The sequence below is a fragment of the Eutrigla gurnardus genome, assembly GCF_963514095.1.
Source record: "Eutrigla gurnardus genome assembly, chromosome: 12".
NCBI lineage: Eukaryota > Metazoa > Chordata > Actinopteri > Perciformes > Triglidae > Eutrigla > Eutrigla gurnardus.
Window position 1 is genome coordinate 26,170,143 of NC_139926.1, and position 25,717 is coordinate 26,195,859.

General features: G+C 44.8%; 1 protein-coding gene across 9 annotated transcripts in view; it reads left to right on the forward strand.

Annotated features, from left to right (window-relative positions):
• The window catches only part of lmo7a (LIM domain 7a), a 42,726-nt gene extending 31,964 nt beyond the window's left edge, over nt 1-10,762 (forward strand). For 2 of the 9 annotated variants that reach the window (XM_084022952.1, XM_084022953.1), the window contains 16 exons: nt 414-575; nt 1,108-1,301; nt 1,375-1,438; nt 1,634-1,690; nt 1,934-1,975; nt 2,561-2,586; nt 2,668-2,775; nt 3,796-3,882; nt 4,221-4,684; nt 4,994-5,049; nt 5,151-5,288; nt 5,560-5,758; nt 5,931-6,215; nt 8,832-8,940; nt 9,311-9,413; nt 10,093-10,762. In XM_084022952.1, the coding sequence (XP_083879078.1) occupies nt 414-575; nt 1,108-1,301; nt 1,375-1,438; nt 1,634-1,690; nt 1,934-1,975; nt 2,561-2,586; nt 2,668-2,775; nt 3,796-3,882; nt 4,221-4,684; nt 4,994-5,049; nt 5,151-5,288; nt 5,560-5,758; nt 5,931-6,215; nt 8,832-8,940; nt 9,311-9,413; nt 10,093-10,115 (2,117 nt within the window). In that variant the 3' untranslated portion in view covers nt 10,116-10,762. The remainder of the gene's footprint in view (nt 1-413; nt 576-1,107; nt 1,302-1,374; nt 1,439-1,633; nt 1,691-1,933; nt 1,976-2,560; nt 2,587-2,667; nt 2,776-3,795; nt 3,883-4,220; nt 4,685-4,993; nt 5,050-5,150; nt 5,289-5,559; nt 5,759-5,930; nt 6,216-8,831; nt 8,941-9,310; nt 9,414-10,092) is intronic. The other 7 variants (XM_084022954.1, XM_084022960.1, XM_084022955.1 and 4 more) reach the window with 6 other exon arrangements.
• Nucleotides 10,763-25,717: the final 14,955 nt, after the last annotated feature.

Here is a 25,717-nt window from a genome sequence, read left to right on the forward strand (position 1 = left end):
ACGTAGTTAGGATACAAAAGAAGGAAACGATTCCCTCCAGTTAGAGAAGAAAAGACGTTATGAGACATTAGAGTTGATTGGAGAACGTACTCTGACTCCTCTAAACGTGATTTGATGACATCAACAGAAAAAGTCATTTAACAGAAATTGCGGTTGCATGCGAGCATAAATAGATCCTCTGGATTAGTCACGCAATCAACTTCTGTATTTTTAGCTTTTTAATATCATGTCATCTAACAGGAACCACTTAACAAAACCTACCCATATTAAAATCAGAATACAGGAAATTACATCTTCCTCCTCCTCCTTCCTCTCCTCCTCCTCTCTCTCTTCCTCGTCTCTCTCTCCCCCTCCTCCTCCTCCTCCTCCTCCCCCTCCTCCTCCTCCCCTTCCTCGTCCTCCTCCTCCTCCAGGCAGCCCAGCTGAGATGTGCCAGCTCCAGGTGGGTGACGAGGTGCTGACGCTGAACGGCCAGCAGGTGGCGGACATGAGCTACGTGGACTGGAAGTCCAGCATGGAGGAGGCTCTGCAGGAGGGCAGCCTCATCATCGACATACGTCACCGTGGCAACAACAGTGAGTTGGCCCGAATGCCGTTTGGTTTGTTGTGGGAGACGGGGCCGGTCCACTTTAAAGGGGGGGGGGGGGGGGGGGGGGTCCCGATCCTGGACCTGACAGCTCTGCTTACGCTGCTTCTGTTACTAAACGGTTGTGACACTTGAATTGGTTTTTCGTCCGTAGATGATCTCAGACCTGGTGACGGGCTGTTGTTTATGTCTTTCTGGTTATTCCTTTCTTTTTTCCCGTCTCATCAGCATTCCTCGCGGTGTCCCCCCCCCCCCCCCCCCCCCCCCGGTCCCCTTTAAGTGGGCTTCACAGTGTCTCCAAAACCAATAAACCCTCAGAGTAGCTCACTTGAACTAACGGAGAGTCCTTGTTAAAACACTGGGTTTATGGATGCTCTAACACCGCTGCATGGCTGGGGGAGGTTTCTCTGTCTCACCCTGCTGCTCTGCATTAACACACACACACACACACACACAGAAAACTCCACGTGCAAACACACGTCTTGTGTTTTTTTTGTCTCCGTGACGTCATCGGCATGCAGACTGGGACAGAGATCCAACCTCCCTGCCATTTAAAAGCCATAAGACCATCAATCTGACCAGTACGGATCATCCAATACTTCTAGGTTCCCATGACAACAACGTCGTCGGCTCCAGCCTGGACTTCACCTCGCGCCGCTCCACCGCCGTGAAGCCGCTGCCGCCGGTCCAGGAGGCCGCCGCCCGCCCGCTCCTCGTGAGTCACCCCGAACCAACTCCAGGTTTTTACTAATTTTCTGTATTACATAACGAGCGTGTCTTTCCTGCAGGACGCGGCTTCAAACGGCGTTAACGGGGGTTTCCGTGAGCCGCCGGTGACCCTGAGGAACAAAGGTAAAGAGCGGAGCACGCAGAACGGGGGAAAGGTCACGGGGTCGATTCCCAGAAACACTTTGCAAACACCGTGGATATCGATGAACATTTACTGAGCGGTGTAACCGGAAACACGTGGTTATGATTATGTGTGATTAATGTATTTGTAATATAAGAAGATAACACTTGTTTCCTCTACTTCCATCCCTCACGTAGAGTCAGAACCCATATCTTTGAAAAACTTAAAACGGAGGTCAGAGTTTTTTGAAAAAGGTAAAAAAAAGAAAGAAAACAGTTTGAATCTCTCTTTATTACAATAATAATAATAATGATCTGTGTCTTCTGGTGGCTGGTTCTCTGTGCTTTTGTCTGATTTCCCTTTAGATTCCCCAAGGGGATTATTTCATGTTTTTTTGCATGTTTCCTCTCAGACTCATTGATTGATTAGTTAGGAGCTGTGGGGATTAGATAGTCTTGTTCTGATGGTCCTGCTGTGCCCCCCTTCCCTCCCTCCAGGTGGATCTGGGTCCGGTGTCAGTGCGCTGGTCTACCTCTGTGGTAAACAGGGTTGAGTGTGCAGTGACCTTTGACCTGGGACGCTGACATGCTTTTCAAGGGCGTCTACTTTTATATTTGAGGGGCAAATTATGGAAATGCTTTATTATTTTTGAAAAAGCTGAAATAAGTGATTGTAAGTAAGAAAAGCCTGTTAAAAAGCCTGTCAGCGTGCCGACCACAACACCAATCTGCATGCACCGTACGTCTGCATCTGAAAGCACGCCGCTCACACGTGTGTTTGCTTCGACCTTGTTTGTCCTCACAGATTCACTTTATTGATTCTCTATTCAGGACCTTATCGGGCGGTAAATGTCAACAAAGTGTGCGATCTGGAATCGAGAGAATCAATAAAAGTCCGAGTGGGTGAAATCTGACCTTTGTGTTGTTGCTCCACGCTGGTTGAAAACATCAATTACCTTCTTGTCATATTCAGTGATGAATTGGCGGACTAACAAAAAGAAAAGAGAAGAAACCGAGCAGAGACTTTAATAAGCCTGTCAGAGCTTTGTGTTGCTGCGGCGCTTCGGCCCCTCGAGGGTTCACGAGTCAAGATACTGACTGGAGGATTTTCTCTCTTTTTTACAGGAGGATCGGAGTCTGTGATGCCGGATGTAAGTAGTCCACTTCTTTCTCTGAGAAAAAGCACATGAAGATGAGGAATGAAAGGGTCTGAGGATTTATCTTCTCTGCAGATCCCCGTCCCTCCTCTCACCCTGACCTCCAGCCGCTGGTCTTGGGACCCGGAAGAGGAGCGCAAGAGACAGGAGAAATGGCAGAAGGAGCAGGAGCGCATCCTACAGGTACTTAATGGCAAACACTGGGTTCCTCAAACATCCATCGTAAGCTGAGCCGCCATCAGGCTGCAATATCTGTGCAAAGGATTGTGGGTCAGAATAGCCAGAAAAGCATGCTGGCTTGCATGGTGCAAATAGATGCATAATGCAAGATGCATAATAATAATAATAATTAATTTTATTAGGTACACCGAAACTAACACAGGATCATTAAAAAAAATGAGCAGGAAATCTGGCTTTTGTGAGTTTTTTAGCCTAACATGTACTAGAGATGTTGATTCTGTAGTTTGTTCAGATAAATTCAACTAGACTTTCAAAAAGAGTAAATAAACTGTTGCCCATAAAGCTGTAATATTTACTTTTCAGACATAATCCTCAGTTTATTCCTATTTAAATGCATCAGGTGCAGTGATTACATTATGTGTCACAATCACCAGGTGTTTGTTTGGGGCCATTAAAGACATTTACAGATGATTCTCTGTCTAAAGAGTTCTTGTGAGAGATAAACTTACATTTCCTTGAGTTTTGCACTTAACTTATTTTTTAATATTCTAAGATTTGGACCGTGGTCAGACAATAAAGTGATAACCTTCATGAAGGTCGTCCTGTTGTAGGTGTCTCCATGTTTCAGCCTGATAATGATAATCAAACACCATCTGTAGGTCGTCTCCCTGACAACGAGACGAGGAAGTCCTCCACATAAACGAGCATCTGTCGAGTGTCCGACCGGAGTCTAGTAGAACTTTTACTGAGGCTCTATTTCTGGACGGAGATCAAAGGTGTCCAAAAGAAGGCTTGCTCCTCCTCCGTGTTATTCCCTGCTGGAAACACGGCCTGATTTCACGGTCGACGGCGGGGAGACTTCCTGTCCCGGGACCGCCGTCTCTCTCTCTCTCGCACTTTGATGTTAGATAACTCGTAGGTGTGCCGCGTCTGAATACAAGTCAGCTGCAACGCAAGCCTTCTTCTTCTTCTTCTTCTGTACAATATGTTGTTTAATTTTCTCTGACCTTTGACCTCCATCAGGAGAAATACAAGCGCGACCAGGAGAAGCTGCAGGAGGAGTGGCTGAAGGATCAGGAGGAGATCGCCAGGAGCACCGACCCACTGGAGGTAACGACGTCTTACATTAAAGAGGCTGAAACGTTTCATATTATATAGCAGTAATTATCTGAATGATTGTTCTGATTATCTGATTATCTGAGTCGTACAGCAGGAACGTCGGTGAGGAGCTGCTGTTTCTGTTTCACAGAAAAGAGCAGAACAACGTGGCTTTGTTTCCCGTAACGACTCTCCCACCTCCCTCCCAGTTTTGCAACAAAAACTCCCCCTTTAGCTTTCCTTCAGCTCGGGAGTTCCTCGGCGGTTGCACTTCCTCCTGGAGGTCAACAAAGGTCAGACTGATGCCATCGTGTGTTGATTGCTTCCTCTTTCCCTCTCTCCCCTCGCAGCCCGTCAGCCTGGAGGTGAACCGCCACATCATCAGCCCTCACTCGCCCCGCTCTCCCCTCAACCAGCCGCCGTGGGAGGAGGAGGAGGAGGAGGAGGAGGAGAGGAAGAGGGAGGAGGAGGAAGAGGAGCGCCAGAGGAAAGTGGAGGAAGAGCGCCAGAGGCAGGAGGAAGTGGAGCGCCAAAGGCAGGTGGAAGTAGAGCGCCAAAGGCAGGCGGAAGTGGAGCGCCAGAGGCAGGCGGAAGTGGAGCGCCAGAGGCAGGCGGAGGAAAGGAGGAAGAGGGAAGAGGAGGCGCGGGAGCTGCAGCGTCTCCGGGAGGAGAGACAGAGGAAGGAGAGGCAGGAGGAGGAGGAGAGGAAGATGGTTGCGGAGGAAGAGCTGCGATGGCAGAAGAGGAGGGAGGAGGAGAGGGAGGCGGAGAGGAGGCGGCAGGAAGCTGCAGAGCAGCAGCGCAGAGATCAGTGGTCAGTAGAGACTCCGCCCACTTCTTCCCCTCTGTCACGGTTACTCACGACAATAATACAAACTTTATTATTCATATTCATCATATCAGTTTACAAATTCAAACGATCTTCATAGAGACGCCATAAATGTAGTTTCCAGCTGTGATCGCTCTGCAGATATACAAACATTTTTCACTGTTTGAAGTATAAAAATACTTGAACACTTGTGTTATTTATATATTTTATATATTATATATTTTATGATGGCAACGAAAGAATAAAAGGTTTTAAAATCTGCAGCACTAACGCATGTTTTCTCTTGTTTGACAGGATGAAATCTAAATCCTGTTCGCAGCTCGATGAAGAGGAAGCACCTCAGAGAAAAGGTCAGTTTTCCTGATTCAATGTGTCCTCCATCTTTGTAGTTCTATCTATAACGAAACAATAAGTGACGGATGGGACGCCGGCCTTGTGAACGCACCAGCAGGAGGGGGCGTGGCCCAGTGGCTGCTGGAAGGGATGGCGAGGACCGCCGCCGACCGGGAGGCCCGGCGGGCGGCGGCGGAGCTGGAGACGGAGAGGAGAAACATCCTGAACGCCATGAGATACCGAGAGCCGGAGAGAGGTGGAGATCCGCTCTCGCCGCCCGATCACTACGTTTGATTAACAGCCGATCAATCAACACGGAGAATCAATCAGCCGACCACGAAATAATCACCTCATTGATTTTCTCTCAGATCGCTTCCAATAATTAAATTTAAAGTGATCCAGACGGAGGAAACACCGAATCTACATCATCATCATCATCACACCTGATTTTACGGATCTGTTTACTCAGAAACGTTTCTTGGTCGCCCCGCCCTGACATCCACTTCCTGTCTCTCTCTCCTCCACAGTGACGGGCGGCGGCGGGTTGGCCGAGAAGAAGGGCCTGCAGTCGGGGTCGCACGCCGAGCTGGAGCGCCAGCAGATCCTCAACGACATGAAGAAGAAGACTCCGCTGCTGATGGACAGGAGCTGGATCCGCCAGCGCTCCGCCGCCGCCGAGCCCGACGCTGGCGGCGTGAAGGAGTCCGACATGCCGCCCATACGCAGGTACATGTGTGGATGTGATGGTGATGGTGACTAACTTCCTGTTTGATCAGTCTGGCTACTCTCACGTTGCCGTGGCAACATGTGATCGGGTGTTTTGACGTAAAAAGGCCCCGGTAGCGTGAGTAGCCAGGTCCCTGAACACCTCTAATGTGGGCGTGGCTTGGCTTTGCAGAGGCGAGTCTCTCGACAACCTGGACTCCTACAACTCCTGGCGTTCGTCGTGGACCCCGAGAACCAGCAGCGTCTCTCACGTCCAAAACTACGCCCGGCCTCACTCCGCCCTCTCTGGGGCGCCGCGACCCGGCTCCTCCTCCACCCTGCCCTCCTCCTCCTCCATGGGCTCCCTGCGAGGCGGGGCGGGAAACCCCTCGTTCCCTTGGTCCCAGCAGTCCTCCACGCCGTCGTCCACCGCCACGTCCCCGGAGCCCACGTCAGAGGGCCCTCAGCAACGGAGCAGGTAACCATGACAACCCAACACCGCTTCGCTTCACAACCAGCTGCTGACCTGTCACTGGTGGATACTGGGTTAACTGGTCCAGGATGGGGGTTTGTTCTAGTTAACTGGTCCAGGATGGGGGTTTGTTCTAGTTAACTGGTCCAGGATGGGGGTTTGTTCTAGATAACTGGTCCTGGATGGGGGTTTGTTCTAGTTAACTGGTCCTGGATGGGGGTTTGTTCTAGTTAACTGGTCCTGGATGGGGGTTTGTTCTAGTTAACTGGTCTTGGATGGAGGTTTGTTCTAGTTAACTGGTCCTGGATGGGTTTTTTTGTAGTTAACTGGTCCAGGATGGGGGTTTGTTCTAGTTAACTGGTCCTGGATGGGGGTTCGTTCTAGTTAACTGATCCTGGATGGGGGTTTGTTCTAGTTAACTGGTCCTGGATGGGGGGTTTGTTCTAGTTAACTGGTCCTGGATGGGTTTTTTTGTAGTTAACTGGTCCAGGATGGGGGTTTGTTCTAGTTAACTGGTCCTGGATGGGGGTTCGTTCTAGTTAACTGATCCTGGATGGGGGTTTGTTCTAGTAAACTGGTCCTGGATGGGGGTTTGTTCTAGTTAACTGGTCCTGGATGGGTTTTTTTTTGTAGTTAACTGGTCCTGGATGGGGGGTTTGTTCTAGTAAACTGGTCCTGGATGGGGGTTTGTTCTAGTAAACTGGTCCTGGATGGGGGTTTGTTCTAGTTAACAGGTCCTGGATGGGGGTTTGTTCTAGTTAACTGGTCCTGGATGGGGGGTTTGTTCTAGTTAACAGGTCCTGGATGGGGGTTTGTTCTAGTTAACTGGTCCTGGATGGGGGGTTTGTTCTAGTAAACTGGTCCTGGATGGGGGTTTGTTCTAGTAAACTGGTCCAGGATGGGGGTTTGTTCTAGTTAACTGGTCCTGGATGGGGGTTTGTTCTAGTTAACTGGTCCAGGATGGGGGTTTGTTCTAGATAACTGGTCCTGGATGGGGGTTTGTTCTAGTAAACTGGTCCTGGATGGGGGTTTGTTCTAGTTAACTGGTCCTGGATGGGGGTTTGTTCTAGTAAACTGGTCCTGGATGGGGGTTTGTTCTAGTTAACTGGTCCTGGATGGGGGGTTTGTTCTAGTTAACTGGTCCTGGATGGGGGGTTTGTTCTAGTAAACTGGTCCTGGATGGGGGTTTGTTCTAGTTAACTGGTCCTGGATGGGGGTTTGTTCTAGTAAACTGGTCCTGGATGGGGGTTTGTTCTAGTAAACTGGTCCTGGATGGGGGTTTGTTCTAGTTAACTGGTCCTGGATGGGGGTTTGTTGTAGTTAACTGGTCCTGGATGGGGGTTTGTTCTAGTTAACTGGTCCTGGATGGGGGGTTTGTTCTAGTTAACTGTTCCTGGATGGGGGTTTGTTCTAGTAAACTGGTCCTGGATGGGGGTTTGTTCTAGTTAACTGGTCCTGGATGGGGGTTTGTTCTAGTTAACTGGTCCTGGATGGGGGTTTGTTCTAGTTAACTAGTCCTGGATGGGGGTTTGTTCTAGTAAACTGGTCCTGGATGGGGGTTTGTTCTAGTAAACTGGTCCTGGATGGGGGTTTGTTCTAGTTAACTGGTCCTGGATGGGGGTTTGTTGTAGTTAACTGGTCCTGGATGGGGGTTTGTTCTAGTTAACTGGTCCTGGATGGGGGGTTTGTTCTAGTTAACTGGTCCTGGATGGGGGTTTGTTCTAGTAAACTGGTCCTGGATGGGGGTTTGTTCTAGTTAACTGGTCCTGGATGGGGGTTTGTTCTAGTTAACTGGTCCTGGATGGGGGTTTGTTCTAGTTAACTAGTCCTGGATGGGGGTTTGTTCTAGTAAACTGGTCCTGGATGGGGGTTTGTTCTAGTTAACTGGTCCAGGATGGGGGTTTGTTCTAGTTAACTGGTCCTGGATGGGGGTTTGTTCTAGTAAACTGGTCCTGGATGGGGGTTTGTTCTAGTAAACTGGTCCTGGATGGGGGTTTGTTCTAGTTTTTAATATCCAGGGTCGACCATAAAGTTGGAATAATTTACAAATGTCAAATGTTATGCATGAAATAATTTGACCTGGGTAATGTGAATCATTGCACCTGTTCAACAGTGATGACTGATGCATTTAAATAGGAATAAACAGGATTAGTCTGAAAACAAAATATTCCAACTTTATGTTTATATTTGATGTTATTTTTGTGACGTTCAAGCTTCTTCTTTTTTACAGATTCCCAGTTTAACTCCACTTGTGTTGTTTTGTGTTGTTTTGAAGTGTTGTTTCCTCCCTGATTCACACAGGATGAACAACTGAATGAAAATGCTAAAAGATTATTAAATATTTTCCAGATTTGTTTTCCAGTGTTTTTGGCAGGAGACATGTTTGGCCCTCATCCAAAATAAATATTTAATAATAGAAAAAAGGGCAAATATTGTCCATTAGCAAACACACAATCTATCAGTTCAGTGTGTGTGTGTGTGTGTGTGTGTGTGTGTGTGTGTGTGTGTGTGTGTGTGTGTGTGTGTGTGTGTGTGTGTAGGTGTGTGTGTGTGTGTGTGTGTGTGTGTGTGTGTGTGTGTGTGTGTGTGTCTGAAATCACAGCTGTGCGTTCTGTAATCCAGGTCAGTGAGTGGCAAGAAAATCTGTACGTTCTGCGACGCGGCGCTGGGAAAGGGAGCCGCCATGATCATCGAGTCCCTCGGGCTCTGTTATCATTTGGGCTGTTTTAAGGTGAGAGCTGGTGGGGGGGCGGGCCCTATGACCCCTATGACCCCCACCCACCCCGGGGCATCTGCACACCTGGAGCCTGATCACTCCAAAACTTTTTTCCTTCACGACTAACCCGGGGAATCTCAACTTCCTGATCCTTTCACAGCAGAGTGTCTCTGTGCCAAATCCTGCAACCGGACTAACCGACCCCCCCCCTTTGTCCCTGTGGTTTGATCCTCGCTCTCTCCTGCATCTTCTTCCTTCATTTCTTTGTATCCATGTAAATCAAGGGGCTCCTGTCTGTCTCTCTGTCCTGATCCCATCTCCCTGTTGGACTTTGTGGACCACCTTAGTCCGGCTCTAAAACCAGCTCTCCTTTGACCCCCCTCAGTGCATCGACTGTAAGTCCGACCTCGGGGGATCGCAAGCCGGCGCTGAAGTCAGGATACGAAACAAGCAGCTGTTCTGTAACTCCTGCTACGTGCGATTCAAAGGTGAGTGAGCAGCGAGTCCTTCATCTAAACTTCAATCAGATTAATCACAGGGCAATTAATCAATTCAATTATACTTATAGTGTCATATCACAACAGAAGTCATCTCAGGACACACATTGAGCAGGACTAGAATACGCTCATGATGTTCAGAGTTAATACATTTTCAAAGTCCCAACATCACCAGGAGCGTTACAGCGACAGTGGCGAGGAAAAACTGCCTTCATAGGCTTTTAGGCAGAAATCTGGTGCAGCCCAGGCCCTTGGGTTCCAACTGTGTTTGGTGTTGGTAGTATAGTAGTAGTAGTATTAGCAGTAGTGGTAGTATTAACAGAAGCAATAGTATCAACAGTAGTAGTCCATGAGCTGAGATGGATCCATCCCAACCACGTCGCCGTAGACCAAAAAGCAGGAGTAGTTGAGCATCACAGCAGCAGGTGGCGCTACAATGTGGTGTTTCATCATCAGGCCAGTTAGCAGTCTGCATCGGTCAGGACCTCAGTGGACTCTGCTGGACCAGAAAGCATCGCCAGACTCCCAATGTTCATAAATATACCCTATAAATCCCCGTTATAAGTACGTTATACCATTAGAGTTCAGTTCCCTGATACAACAGTAAGGATATTAATAACGAACCATTCTAATAACACGGGTTGTAACGTGGCTGCTTGTCTTCCTGCAGCCGGCCAGCCAACCTCCATGTGACGTGACTGTCCTGCAGCAGATCGACGAAGAGACCACATGTGACAACAACCCATGAGCATCCAAAAACTCACGTTCAAGCCAAACAGCTGGAGGGGGGGGGCTATAAAAACCCCAGTTGATGAGAATTATATACAGAGGGGTTCATATTCCAGTGTGATTGAGAGGGTGAGCTTAGAAAGACATTATATCACGTTAATAAGCATTACAGTTGTACAAAATGTAAGGGTTCTGCATGCACCGGAGGGTTTAATGTTTTAGCTCACCAAACTAGTGCAAAAAGTCAAAAAGAAATATGTCTAAGATTATTTCAGACGTATTTTTTTAAAGACCTTGAGAGAGTTTTTCAAGCTTTTCATGCTTTTCGAGCCTTGTGGTATTAATAACACGTTCATGTCGACCAGCCGTATTTCTTATGTCTATGTGCCTTTTTTCATTCGCGGGGGAGGGAGAAAGTAATTAACGGTTAAGAGTTCTTTGCGTAAACATATTTAAAAAAAAAACACAAAAAAAAAGCGTCTGCTTGGATAGCACTTTAGATTTTTTTCACCGAGAGACGGGAGGATTTGAACACGCAAGCAGGTTTCCGTGTGAAGAATATATAAATGGCATCAATGGTAACGTTTGTAAATAAAATGACTAAATGCTCATTTCAAGTGTTTTTTTGTCTATTTTTTCCAGCTGGGGGGGAATTGTACGACGGCGTATCAGGGCCACTGTAGGAAAAGAAACAGAGCCGAGAGAGGCGGGTATAATCTGAGAAATAAACTTCTCGTTAAGGTCCTCAGGGTGATGATGATGTTATTGTTGGTTTTATTTATTTGGGTTCAAATTGTCATCTTATGGGTGATTATTGATCGGGCGGTTGGGCTAACATGCTAAGGGTAGCTTTCACTTGTTGTCATAGCAACAGCAAACATCTCATATTGGCTATCTATATAAATATATATTTATAAACTCGCAAATTTGTGACTTTGTTTCTCTGAATATTGCCCCCTCTCTCAGCTCTGTTTTTGTTTCTAGTGGCCTTAATACGCTGTCGTAAAATTGCATAATTCTTTGCAGTGATGTTCCAGTACGTGATGCAAGGCTTTTTTCCAGCCTCTGTAATCAGAAATCATTAAACTCCTCTTCCCCCGGCCGTCCCTCTGCTTCTCTGTCGAGCCACAGTCGTAATGAAAAGGAATCTCAATGAGGTTTTTTTTGTTCAAGGTTCAGAGGACCGGCCTGCTCTCTGTTCTCTGAAGCCAATCTGTCATGCATATTCCATTCAGAGCATGCATCACGTCTGATTACGCTGCTGATAGGCTATTTTTCCTCCATGCATTCTGTCATTGAAAATCAGTCACATCTGCATACACTTGAATATTCACACAAGCTCACGATTGTTCAGTCTGCAGCTCCCACAATGCACTTCGGCAGCGAGGTGATGGTATTGTCCTCATTTCCCCCAACAGATGTAAAACAGCGCGAGCTGCAATGTATGGAAATAACTTGGACCGAGCATAAATTTGCTTCTGTATCACAAACAGCACCCCGGAGGCACACATTTCACATTCTCGGATTCCTTTTTTTAGATTAATTTTTTTGTTTCTTGGCGCTCTCTCAGGAGAGAGAAAGAGATTTTAATCCTCATGCTTAGAAAACAAGCACGGCCTGAACGGCGGCGAGTCGAGAGGCTGAGAAATATAAAACCTTTCAGAGGAAAGTGTTCCATCTTTTTTTTTGCCTCCAAAAAGCCAAGGCCATAATAACCAGCCTGTATGGACCGCTTTGGCATGGATAATCGAGTGTGTGTGTGTGTGTGTGTGTGTGTGTGTGTGTGTGTGTGTGTGTGTGTGTGTGTGTGTGTGTGTGTGTGTGTGTGTGTGTGTGTGTGTGTGTGTGCGTGCTCAGAAGAATGAGGTCTGAAAAGAGATGAAACACAGATGGAAGAGCTTAGATGTGCTTCCTGTTCCCTCCTTCAAAAGCTGATTCCTAACTAACCTTTTTTTTTATGTTCTCCAGCAGAAGATTTTTTTTTTTTAAGGAGATTTCAGGTCAGACCCCGTGTGCTTTTTTTTTTTTTTTTTTCACCTTGGCAATCAAAACTGAAGATTGAGTCCAGTAATCGTGCTCCATTACCACAAAACACAAGCTTTGAGTTTAGGTGTAGCTTGGACTCACCAGAAGGGGGCACTGTGATCTCTGTTTTTTTTGTGTTTTTTGTTTTTTTTTACCAGGAAACATTGAAAAGAGCCTTCAGCTGTTGCTGGATGTTTCCAGCTGCTGTTTGCACAACGACTTAAGAAAAAGGCTGCTGTGTCCTTTGAATTTAGCCACAGTAGCTTATAAATATGTCATAAGATTTTCCGTTTTTTTATTTTTGTAAATGAAGTGACGCAGAGTTTTGGGCTCTGAGCATCATCTGTGCTTTCTTAATTTAGTTTAATTATTCACTGATGGGGTTGAAGCAGAACCTCCTGCCGTCATTTTCCCACCTGAGGATCATCAGGCTCTCACTCACCTGCAGATCGAGGTCTCACCAGACCTGTTGCCATGGCTCGGCTTCCACCTGAACCCTTCAATTACAGTCACTACAGGGATTAAATAATCTGGGCTGGATCTGTGAGACTATTCTTCATTTAATCCTCAATGGGGAACTTTAAACCTGAAAAGGTGCAGAAATGTAATAAATCACTGTGAAAAACAAACATAACAGTAGGAGGTTTAATCTGTTATCATATATCATCTTTTATTAGGTTAATTATATTTTGTTATTAATCTGAATCTGAAAAGAAAATAAAGTTGCTAGAAGTAAAAAAAAAACCATAGTTGTCATAAAATGCAGTAGAAGTAAATCAACAAAGTACTTGTGTACAGTAACTGAGTAAATGCACTTAACATTAACATTAAAGGTCCCATATTATACTGATTTTCATCAATTCCACACAGCTGTCAGAGGTCCAACAACACTGTTTTTGATATGCATTTCCCCAAACCCATCCATGGTCCTGAATTCCAGCTGTCTAAAAGTTGCTCAAATGAGCTCTACTGAGAACAGGCTGTTTCTGTGTCTGCACCTTTAAATGCTAATGAGCTCCGGCTGTCATCGCCTACTTGGAGAGTTTTTCTGTTCTGTTTTTCATAATATGGGACCTTTAACAATAAATGTAATAGCACTTGTGATTATTCTGTTATATGCAAATATATTACTAATTACTCACAACTGCTAATAATTATAACATCAAAATATAATATAAATAATATGGAAAGTACACTGTTTTATGCAAATATAAATAATGTTTATTTTTAAAAACGTCATGGGACCTTCAGAGGTCCAGACTGAGGCCCAGACAGTCCTGAAACCCTAGAAACCTCCTCTGGTTGAAGCCATCTGGAGTGAAACATGTTCAACAAAAGCTGCAAACAGCAGCTTCCTGTCGGTTAAGTGGCGATATCGATTGTTGATTATCAACAGATGATCACCTCTCGTCCACGGACATGAAATGCTCGTTCAGAGATATTGATCCGTGACCTTTTTCCTCGTTCCGACGAGGAAATGATTGGCTCCCTCCTCGTCCTCATCATGGATGCTGACTCTAATCCCCGACACAAAAGGGCAAATCCGAAAGGGATTCAACTTTAGAGCAAAGGTGTATTAAAAAAAAGATAAGATGGATTAATTCCACGACTGAATATTGATTTGCCTTTAAACAGCAGTTCATAAATGTCCTCCTTTCTTCTGCAGTGTTCTTGTATGACGAAGGAGGACATTTTTATTTATGCAGCCTTTTTTTTCAGAGTCCACGGACATCTGCGATTCCTCTCCGTGACCTTAAAGAAGTCTCCCTTTTATTTTCCGTTCTGAGGAAGCAGAAGTGAGTTTCCTCCTCCAGTTCGGTTCGGTTCGGTGGGGGGGGGGGATGCATGGAAAGCGTTACACGGCTCTGGGAACGATAAGACTGGCGTGGTCGCAGCTGGGGTGCCCTGATATGCTTGAGACTTCACATTATACCCGGGGTGACGGGGGACCAAACGATTTCTGGCCTCCTATTAATTCATCCTGCTTCAGTTGCATCGCTGCGCATGAGCTGGAATACTGATTGTCAGTTAAAGCATGCTGCTGCGCTCTTTATCTGCTGCTGTTGTGCACTTTAAACGGGGGAGGGAAGGAGGGGGGAGGGAAGGGGAGGAACGGAGCTATTTGGAGACACTGAATGCTATCAAATGCATCCAAATGCCTAATATTATCAAGTCCCATTTTGCTAATTGCAGCGCCACCCAGGCATCGAAGCAGCGCTGCAGCATCTGTTCAAATATCATCTCCCTGGACGGAAGACAGATGTGTGCCAGAAGCCCATTTATTTGTTTTTTTCATGTCACTTCCAGTCCGATTCCCCGAGCTTACTTCCTGAGCTTACTTCCATAGTTTACTTCCAGAGCTTACTTCCTGAGCTTACTTCCTGAGCTTACTTCCATAGTTTACTTCCTGAGCTTACTTCCATAGTTTACTTCCAGAGCTTACTTCCAGAGCTTACTTCCTGAGCTTACTTCCATAGTTTACTTCCTGAGCTTACTTCCATAGTTTACTTCCAGAGCTTACTTCCAGAGCTTACTTCCTGAGCTTACTTCCTGAGCTTACTTCCATAGTTTACTTCCTGAGCTTACTTCCATAGTTTACTTCCAGAGCTTACTTCCTGAGCTTACTTCCTGAGCTTACTTCCATAGTTTACTTCCAGAGCTTACTTCCGGAGCTTACTTCCTGAGCTTACTTACATAGATTACTTCCTGAGCTTACTTCCATAGTTTACTTCCAGAGCTTACTTCCTGAGCTTACTTCCTGAGCTTACTTCCATAGTTAACTTCCTGAGCTTACTTCCTGAGCTTACTTACATAGATTACTTCCTGAGCTTACTTCCATAGTTTACTTCCAGAGCTTACTTCCTGAGCTTACTTCCTGAGCTTACTTCCTGAGCTTACTTCCATAGATTACTTCCTGAGCTTACTTACATAGTTTACTTCCAGAGCTTACTTCCATAGTTTACTTCCTGAGCTTACTTCCATAGTTTACTTCCAGAGCTTACTTCCTGAGCTTACTTCCATAGTTTACTTCCTGAGCTTACTTCCATAGTTTATTTCCAGAGCTTACTTCCAGAGCTTACTTCCTGAGCTTACTTCCATAGTTTACTTCCAGAGTTTAGTTCCAGAGTTTACTTTCCGAGTTTACTTCCAGAGTTTAGTTCCATAGTTTACTTCCAGAGCTTACTTCCAGAGGTTCATCCAGAGTTTACTTCGAGAGCAGCAGGAACACATGTTGGTTTCTGGGAGGTGTTCGAGTCCACAGGTGGAAGCTGCATCATCATATTGAAGTTCATCTTTAACCCCCCCGCCCCTCCACCCTCGCTCGATACCCACGATTGAAGTTAATTAGAATTTTATCAGAAGGGAAACTTAAAAGAGAGGGCCCTTCATTTGATGTTGGGAGATTTGTTGCTACAAAGACGGACGGGGAGGTGATGGCAGAGCTCCAGTGTTGCCAAGCAGACAGTTACCTTTAAAGCAGCAGTCAGTAAGATTTGAGATGTGTTGCTTCTAGCGGCCTCTGTGGCGGTAGATGGAACTGCAGGCGATGTCTCTCATCTGCGTGATGCCTTCAAATGCTCCACACTGAAAGGAGGTCCGTGGTTTCCCCTCGTTGGCGTCACTTTGCTTCTTGATGACTTTCTTCTTCACTTCATTAGTTTGTTGTTTGTTTTTCCTGGACTGGAAGTTGAACGGTCTTCTTTCTCTTAAATTAGTGAAAAATTAGGCAATTGATACCAAAATAGTCCTAAAAATGAAACTAATAAATAGAGCTAGAGATTTCGGTCCACCCATTCCTGGGACATGTTGAAAGATATTTTACAGGTGCATTACACTAAAAAATCTGGTTTTATTTCCCCCAAATACTCCAAAAACATTAGTGAATGAAAATAAACAAATGATTGGGACTTTAAAAGATGTCAAACAACCAAAACTTCAACTACGAAGGATGAGACATTCACTCGATGAGCCATTTAAAAATAAAATTAGAGTGATAGAAATGCACACAGTGTACCTTCGCCATGTGAAACCTTCAGTAAAGCTGCAGGAGGAAACTGGAGAATGAATAATAAACAGCAGAGAGACCTTGAAAAGAGTGGAAAAGCATAACCAAACAAAATGTACACATTCGAATTGGAATGTGGGCAGATCAAGGTTGTTTACGTCATCTTAAAATAATATTTATTCTTTTTTTGGGGTCAAAGTTAGATTAATACGACAGTGTATCGGGGCCTCTGTAGGAGGGGGGGAAATGGAGCCAAAAGAGGGGGGCAATATTCAGAGAAAAAAAGTCGCAAATTTGTGACTTTTTTACTAAGCTAACAAGCGGCATCTAGGCTATGCTAGCTAACTTCCCATGAATGTACGTTTATGTTTCTAATGAATCACCCCAACGTGTGACATCACCTCGTTACGGTCCTTAGGGTGATGATGTTGATGCTTATTGTTGGTTTTATTTATATGAGGCCAAACTGTCATTTTATGGTGTTTATTGATCGGGGCGGTTGGGCTAACATGCTAGCAGTAGCTTTCACTTGTTATCATAGCAATGGCAAACATCCGTTGTTAGCGGATCCAAGCAACTTGTTATATATATCGACGTGTAAATATATGCCAAAATAAAATGGAGGCGAGAAAGAGGGGCAAGATTCTTTATTAAAGAAAGAAAGTCGCAAATTTGTGACTTTTTCCCGTGGAAAATTGCCCCCCTCTCTCGGCTCCGTTATTATTTTTATTTTTTTCCTACAGTGGCCCTAACATACCGTCGTAGATTAAAGATATGAAAAGTGTTTTTTTTTTTTATTTGAGCTGTGGTTTCATAGTGAGTTTAAATGTGGAGCTCCTGGGACCATAAAACATCTGTGTCATATAAGGAAAGGGCAAATGAGGTAGCGGTGAGTGTGTGTAGTGTGTGTGTGTGTGTGTGTGTGTGTGTGTGTGTGTGTGTGTGTGTGTGTGTGTGTGTGTGTGTGGTTATGCAGAGGAGTAGACAAAAGGGATCCAGAGCTGTTAAATGACTCTCTGGCAGGACCGAGTCACACTGTGAGCCTCTGGGAGCCGTGGAGAGCTTGTGACTGTGCATGAGTGCTGCTCATTCACTGCTGGATGTTAGTGATGCCAGGACACAGCCTCTCTCCCTCTCTCTCTCCCTGAGTCTTTGAGTAGCCATATGGGCCACTCTGTAATCCCCTGGATAGCCTGAAGCCAACCCGAGGCTGCTTCCGCCCAGTTAACAAACACTGACAGCATGAGAATGAATCCCGATATCCACCGACGTGGTGTTTTTCCTCATTTAGAATATGTTACAGGCTATATTACAAAGATTTATATTCTTTTGCAATGTTCTTTTTAAAGAGATTGAATATATCAGACATTTAAAAAAACAAAGCTGTTTATTTGTTTGTTTCATTCCCTCTGTTCTAATCCCTTCCTTTTTTAAAAATTTGTCCTGAAAATACGGAGCTTTTTTAGTGTAAAGCTGCTGCAGCTCAGCAGACGGCGTGTCGGCGCCGGTGAACTCGGCGGAGCGTTTGGCGACTAAACAGGCCGGATGTTTGGCCGTTGCCATCTTGGATTCTTGCAACCAATGAAGGAAGTGACCATATTTGGACCCTTACTGGATCTGGGTCCGTCTGGATTCTGGTGTTGAAGCTGCTAATAAAGTTAGCGTTATAATTCAAGGTACTGGTCTGTTGGACTCTTAATGGACCTATCAATCAGCAGGTAAGCCCCGCCCCCTAAAGCATCCCCTGCTTTCTGGTCTGTTGGACTCTTAATGGACCTATCAATCAGCAGGTAAGCCCCGCCCCCTAAAGCATCCCCTGCTTTCTGGTCTGTTGGACTCTTAATGGACCTATCAATCAGCAGGTAAGCCCCGCCCCCTAAAGCATCCCCTGCTTTCTGGTCTGTTGGACTCTTAATGGACCTATCAATCAGCAGGTAAGCCCCGCCCCCTAAAGCATCCCCTGCTTTCTGGTCTGTTGGACTGTAAATGGACCATAATGTACTAAATGAACATCATGTATAGAGAGGGTATATTCACTGTAAGAGCAGGAAACGGATCAGGTTTTCTTCGTTCCTTCCTTTCCAACACTTCTCTCAGTAAGACCAAGTTTATTATATTTCTTTGGGAGCTGCAGACGCCACTTAGACAGCAGCACTTTCTGTCCCCGACATTAGACGGTAATATAAAGTGTGTTCTCCTTACGCAACACGTCTACTACACTATTCTGATTCTTCTACACATCGAACACTGATGTCAGCCTTCTGCTCTTCATCTCAGACATTTCTGACACACATTGATGGACTCAAAGTGCATCTCTTGGCCCGTGGTTGGTCAAACAGTATTTCTACCCCCCCTCCAACCCCTTCATACATCCAGAATTCATATCATGTGACTTGAAGATCGAAAAATATGCAAAATCTGATGAGAACTTTCCAATTTTGGAAGTTAACACATTTTGAATGCATCCAAAGTGTGTCCAGGACATTTAAAACATATAATTTTATGTTTATTTGTCACCATTAAATTCGGAAAAGTCACTGAATATCAAGCAAAAATAAACAGAACCTTAACCCTCTTTTTTTAGAGGCGTTAAACATTGAATGGGGTCGAAGGACAACAGGAGGGTTAGGTGTGTCGGGAATCAATGATTGCTGCAGTTTGAAGTTCAAACACGTGATGATGAACATCAGATTTATTGACGTTTTCCAGCAAAGGTCGTATGTAGATGAGACGTGTAGATAAAAGCACAGATTCTTCCTCAGTTTTTACCTGAATTTACCTGTGGTTGACCCCCCCCCCCCCCCCCCCCAGAACAAACAGAGAGTAGATCCCTGAAAAAGGCGACAAAGTGGGACTTCATTGTCGTCGCTGCAGCAAACGGCCAATATTTCCTGTTAGCAGCAGCTCTAGAACGTGGAGAACGTCCAGCCTTTTGTCTGCGGGCCATTCAGCACTATTATCTCCCCGGCAGAGCTGTAATTACTGGACGGGAGAACGGCCCCCTGAACCCATCATCTCCTGCACTGTTAGCCTCCTATTGTGTTGGCGCCCGGCTACCGTCCATTGATTATTAACTATTTTCATGGCGGTGACACCGGAGTCGATAAGAGCTTTGAGGTGAAATCGTCCCCGACGTATTGATGAATCGACACGAGCTGCACTCCTTGTAACAAAGAAGAAGAGAAGCGTGACTTTGAAGCCTTAAAGGGAAAGCTCGCCCAAAATATGTAATACAAGCGTTTCCTCTTACCTTGATTGGGCCAACAAGCACAGGACTTTCACCCAGGAGACCGACATTCAATGCTGGGAAAACGTTTTGTGGCGTCCGAATGGAAAACATTTTTTGAATTAGTTTGGAAGTCGTGTTGAGCTAATTGGAAAATAATGTTGTCCTCATGAATCACAAGATTTAAATTTCCGGAAGACACCGTAGTGCTGTTTATGAATCTAGATCAGAGATCTTCAACAGAGAGTCCCTCAAAACGATTCAATCCCAAACTTTTGTCCAAAAAGACAAATTTACATCAATACAAACTATAATAAGCAAATATGTTGTTCTGCATCATATGACAAATCTCAAATTCTGATCTCAATTCTGCATATTCAGACTTTACTCCGATGAATTCATGTCCCTCCCTGAACCATCAAATGATAGCCAGAAATTCTATTTATTTTTATTGAATTATTTATTGGACCTTTTTGCAAATATGATATTGAAATTGTGATTAAATGTGATACATCAAGCATTAAATTAATAATTCATTTTCAATCTTATTTTATTTTGTTTCTGTCCTTATTCAGGCACATTTGTATTCCAACAGGAACCTTTATTTTAATACTCATGTACACAACAGGTCTTTCATGAAAAGTATTGATCCTGTGGATGTCAGAGGTCGCTGATAGAGCCAAAGGGGTGTTTAAGGGTTAAACGCTGCTGGGAGACATTGATAAACCCCGGTTCCCTCAGGATGCTTTTCCTCCCCGGTAGACCCGACCACAGATTCCACGGTTGGGAACCAGATCGGCCATCACCTCCGTTCATCATTAAACCTCCTCGGGGCTCCGGAGTCGCACGCAGAGCAAAGAGGAAAGCTTATTAAGAGTGTTTGGCTTGTTCGCTCGCTAATGGCCCCCGGTGTTTGCTCTGGGTTATCATGAAAAAACATCACTTACGCCCATTTTGTCTTTAACCTCAATTTCACGCTCGCCTGAGCTGATTCCTTATGTCCTCGGGAGCAGAAGACGTGGAGCGGATCGTCACGTGTCCGGGTCGGGAAAAGCAACTCGACCGACGGGAACGTGTTGATCAGGGATCACCACTTCTTCTACTTCTATCCTTTTATAAGTGAATGCAGGAGCAGGCTATATTTAGAACAAGACGACATCACGTGATCAACTATTTCATGCCGACTTATACGAATGAGAATTTGATTTGGAGATCGATAGAAATGAGTTTCAGTGACATTTTTACGTCTTTGATATTTGTTTTGCATCGAGTTGGAAGCTCCTGTTTCACTTCTGTCTGATTTAATGAGCTGATCTCTGCATTAAGGCTCCAAAGGAAGAGTTAATACTCTGCCTGCTTGCATATTACATACAAATGATTTACAATACTACACACATTTTTACAAACATTATACACAAATGTGATGCATTGATTTGAATCCTCGTTTGTCTCATAGGTGAACTGTCACAGAAATGTCATAATCGGACTGTTAGCAGCAATGACTCGGGGTTTCGGAGCGCTTTCCAGGTGTGTTTATTTAGTGTTGTTTTACCAGAAACATGCAGCAACACAACCTCACAGGTGTGTAGGTGAGATCAGCCCTCGGTGTGGGCCGAGCAAGGGAACCAGAGGTGGTAACCGAAAAGTTACCAACAAAAGTGAAACTACCTAAAAGTACTACTATGGGGCTACAGAACTCCATGTGACCCCGTTGTTGCCGTGGTTACCATAGATGCAATGTTTCAGTCCTGCAAGCCTCTTTTGATTTTCCATCTTTTGTAAGACCCCCCCTCCGCTCCCCTTTAAATTATTTGAGAGAATAATCCCTTTTCTTAATTAACAACGGCTCTAAGCCAGGAAGTTTTTATTTGATAAACACTGGCTTCCCATTGTAAGGCGAGCCACTCGAGGCCGAGCGTGTTTCTCTAAACTGATCGTCCTGGAGGGCTTCGACTCTACGTGGCTTCACATGAATCACTACCGGGTTTCTTCAAGCTTCTTTATTTCCTCCAAGTACTAAAAGACCATTCCTTAATTAGCTTGTGTTTGAGTCACTTTTGGGTCCTTTTAAAGGAATTGTTCGACATTTTTTCAAAATACATATATTATTGGAAATATGATGCTTAGAGTAGAGCAACAGATTGGATTTTAAGACGTAACCAACTCTTGCATTTTCCCAAAAATGTCAATGATTTAAAGGAAAAGTTTGACATTTGGGGAAAAAAATTCCAAACCTTTCAGTGTTTTACAGGAAAAGTTTGACACAAAAACTGTAACGAGGCAAACGCTAGATTTAAGTGTGTGTCACGATCCTACGAGCCGAGTTCTTCCTGGAGCATTAAAGGTGGATCCGTAGATGTTGCATTGTTTCATCTCACATCTGTATTTTGTGCTCATTAATCCTCCTGTGCCCTTTTTGTAATCTCCCGGTTTCCTGACTGACGAGTGGCAGCTGTCGACCTCCAGATTTAGCTCCGATCCAAACGGAGATGAGTTTGTTTTTTTCCAACGCGGGGCCGATGTTGATGCCGAAGCAGCTGCTGTGAGGGCTTCATTTCCTCCAAAACACCACCCTCCGCCTTTCCTGACAAACCCTCTCCAACCTAATAGGTAATCAATAGCAATAATACAGTATCCCATCTGGCTTCATCCTGCCTGGAGAATGTCACCAGGTCAGCGGTTACCCCCAGGTAGCGGGAGATTAGCTGCCTAAGTGAGCAGGAAGAAGATCATCCCCGGGATGAAGTTGGTTGCTTACCTGAGACCTGTAAGGGGGCTGATGGGAAAAACCTCACATCTCCACCCTCAGAGACCGGAGACCAGGTTTTAGTCTTCAACAGGGAACACAATGCCAGAGAGAATAGATCCTCTTTTACTCACAAGTGGGACTTCTTGCAAAATGTTTTCTTCTTTCAGCCTCAAAATAGGTTTTTTACGCTCAACATAGTCGATCAATATCTTGACCACGTTCCAATCAATCTGCAATATTCAGCATGGACGTAGATATTGCCGAACTCAAGGTGCTGATGATTACTGTGAGACCATATTTCATAATTTCTTTATGATATAATTGTTGTGGTTCCCTAACGGAGTAAGCCGAGCCGACGGCCAATCACCGGCTTACTATTATACCTGTGATTAAAATCAGCATGGATGAGCCTCCGTGAGCCAATGAAAAGGTCTGCCTAATGCTGCTAGTCATGACACTGCAGCAGGATCCTCTCCTGCATTTCAAAGTCACCATCTGTGACTCAATACTGCTGCTTTTTAATCAATATTTCATGTCTGAATGTGTGAAGGATGGAAAAACGATGCCTCGTAACAGCCGACGGATTGCCTTTGAGGCTCGTTTGAATATAATCTCTTCCATCATTCAAGATCTCTTGCATCAGTTTTTCATAAGATGACTTACAGATTCACTCGCCTCTTTTTAAAATGAACAAAAAAGGCATGTGCAACAAAACATGACAGGTAACTGAGATATTTAAGGGCAGAAATATGACTTAGAGGAAACGAAACGTCGGCCTACGACACTCTGAGAATCGTCCTCGGAAACGGAGGCCGGTAATCACATCCCTGGAAATTCAATTGAGTTCCTCGTCAATTAGGAGCGAGCGTTAATTGAACAGAGAGGGTTGAAATGCAACGTCAGTCCCTCAGAAGTGGATATTAATTTAGGTTGAGTCACCAACTGTCTCCTCTGGTTAAGTTGCTGTCAGTATTTAAACAGGGCCGGGCTTCAGACAGAGATATTCCATAAGCAGACAGACAGGCAGGCAGGCAGACAGACAGGCCCGCCCAGACAAAATAACAAACAGTGTAAAGCTATGGACAACATGGATTCATTTAGATCCACTACGGGCAACAACTTAGAAGTTTTGGGTGTTTTTCAGCCTGTATTTGTTGCATTTTGGCAAATTGCCTTATGCCGAATGAACGATTAGCAGATCCTGTTTGCAGCGTATCTATAGATGCACAGTATCACTTCAAGAAACAAGATTTTTATTATTGTCACATACAAACAGTAGAAACATAGTTCACACTGAGCAATGAAACTTTGTGCACACACAGTGACCTCAAAAAGACAATAGGATGTAAAGAATAAAATGATATACTAAAAACTAAAGGTATAAACCTCTAAAAATATGTACAAAAGAACAACATGTATGTTGTTGAGCAGCAATGTTTGTGTAGGATCTGAGAAGATATGAATATAGTGCAAATATGAAGATATGGATGAAGATATGGATATAGGGCAAAGCAACAGAGTGCATTCAGTACTGAAGAAAACGTAAAAACATGATTTATTTATGGATGTAGGTTGATTTATTCACGGTGAGGAATAAGATAACAACACCACCAGAAAAGTGTGACTCACTCTGAAATCTAAAAATGTCTGTGTTTACATTCGAGTTCTGAATCTGAGAAAGGAGGACAGTTTTCATGCAAATGAGGGCAATCAGGCTCCGAGGGGTTTTTAATGGTACCTCCGGGCTAATTGCCTCCACGCTGCTGCTGACGGCGTTGATCAGCCGGTCGTAGTATAATAACTAACTCCCCGTTGTTCCCGTGGCGATCACCTGTCTCCTGCACCTCACGCCTCGCAGCCGTCTGTCTATCACCAAGCGTTAAATGCAACAATAAGTGAATGTCAGCTCTTAATTAATGATTTACCGCTGCGTCTCTTCTTCTCCCACGCAGGACGGTGCTTTTCTTCTCCGCGAGCGCTCGGTTCTTCTTCCCAGCGGTCGTGGAAACTTTCTGTGCGTCAGATCGACTGCTGCTTTTTGATCCTTCCAACCCGTCGAGTGGCCACGTAAGTGCAGAACGACGACGACACCAGTCAAAGCCAGATAAGTAGGAACACCATTCATTCCAACCTTTGTTTGAGGGGAGACCCAAAGTCTAAGCTTTAAAAGACCAAACCAGCGTTCCATGTCGTTGTCCATCGACAACATCGGCCAACTAGTTTACATAAACTTCCACTATGTTGCTTTATGTTCGACATATTCAATAAATGTCACAGAATTAACCTGAAAATGTTTCTCAAGGTTCGTTAAAACTCACCTCGTCATCAAAATCCTCCTTCTAGCTTAAATTCAGTTCTTGTAAGGGACTACTTTTCCAGGCGTATTAACATAATTGGCTCTGTTGTGATTGACAGCTTAGAAGGCGGAGCCAAAGTATAAAGAAGGTCAACGATTGGCTGAAAGTTACACCTCAGACTTGAATTTAAGGCTAAAATGTCTCCGTAAATCCTCCCAGTATGTCTTCTTCATGTTCATACTGGGAGTGTTGGGAAGTTGTGTCGACTGAGAGAAGTCTGAACTAGACTGGTATGGTCCTTTAAAAAAAATCCCAACATTAAAACCTGGTCCCGTATGTTTGGACCTGAATACTGGCAGCCGATGGACAGTATGGGTAAATTCTAAAGGTTCTCTGTTTCGATTCAGATTGACTTATCTTATACATCCTCCTTTTATTAATTTTATTAACCTTTAATCTAGTCCTCTTTCCCTCACACAACCTTTTATAAACCTGTTTATCCGAGAGAACAATCCAGAAACTAACAATAATTTGAATTAAACTGTTTTTTCGTCCTTTATGGATCCGAAATATGTTTTTACCTGCATTCTGTGTTGTCGGTCCAGGAGATTATCTACAGGATGATTGACAGTGAAACAATAATAACCAAAACAATCAGGTCATCACCATCTCCCCGCCCTGAAGGAAACGAGCCGCTGGAATATTGTTGGTATATTCTGCTGCCATGGCGTCGAGTGACCTTTACGTCACCAGAAGAATGTCGCCGAACGCCATCATTTAAATGTCACCTGTCTCACTCTCATTGCTTGGTGGTAAAAAGAAAAAAGGAATGTGCTGAATGCGACCCTTCAGACCACCTGTCGCCCCGTCGTCATCGGCAACGACGTGGATCTGAGAGAGACAATTATTTACAGCCAGGCGACGTCTTCCCGGGTGATAAAACACGCTTGTGCCATTAAACCTGGACTCGGGGATAATTAGTGCTCCGAGTAAAAACGATCTGTACGAGTCAACAAGCACATTAATAAATAACAGAGTTTAGGCCCCGCCTCCCCCCCACCCGGCGGCCCCTTGGAGAGAAGAGAGAGCTCTTAAATCTTTCACTTCCCACCGTCTCGTCTAATCCTCCACTTGAATGTGATCCAGATGATGAAAAACGCCGCCACGTCGTACTCGACCCGCTGCCCTGAAGGTGTTTGTCTTTGCAACAGTCTCGTTAGATTTCAGACCTGCTGCTGCATCACATGATGCTGATGAGACTTA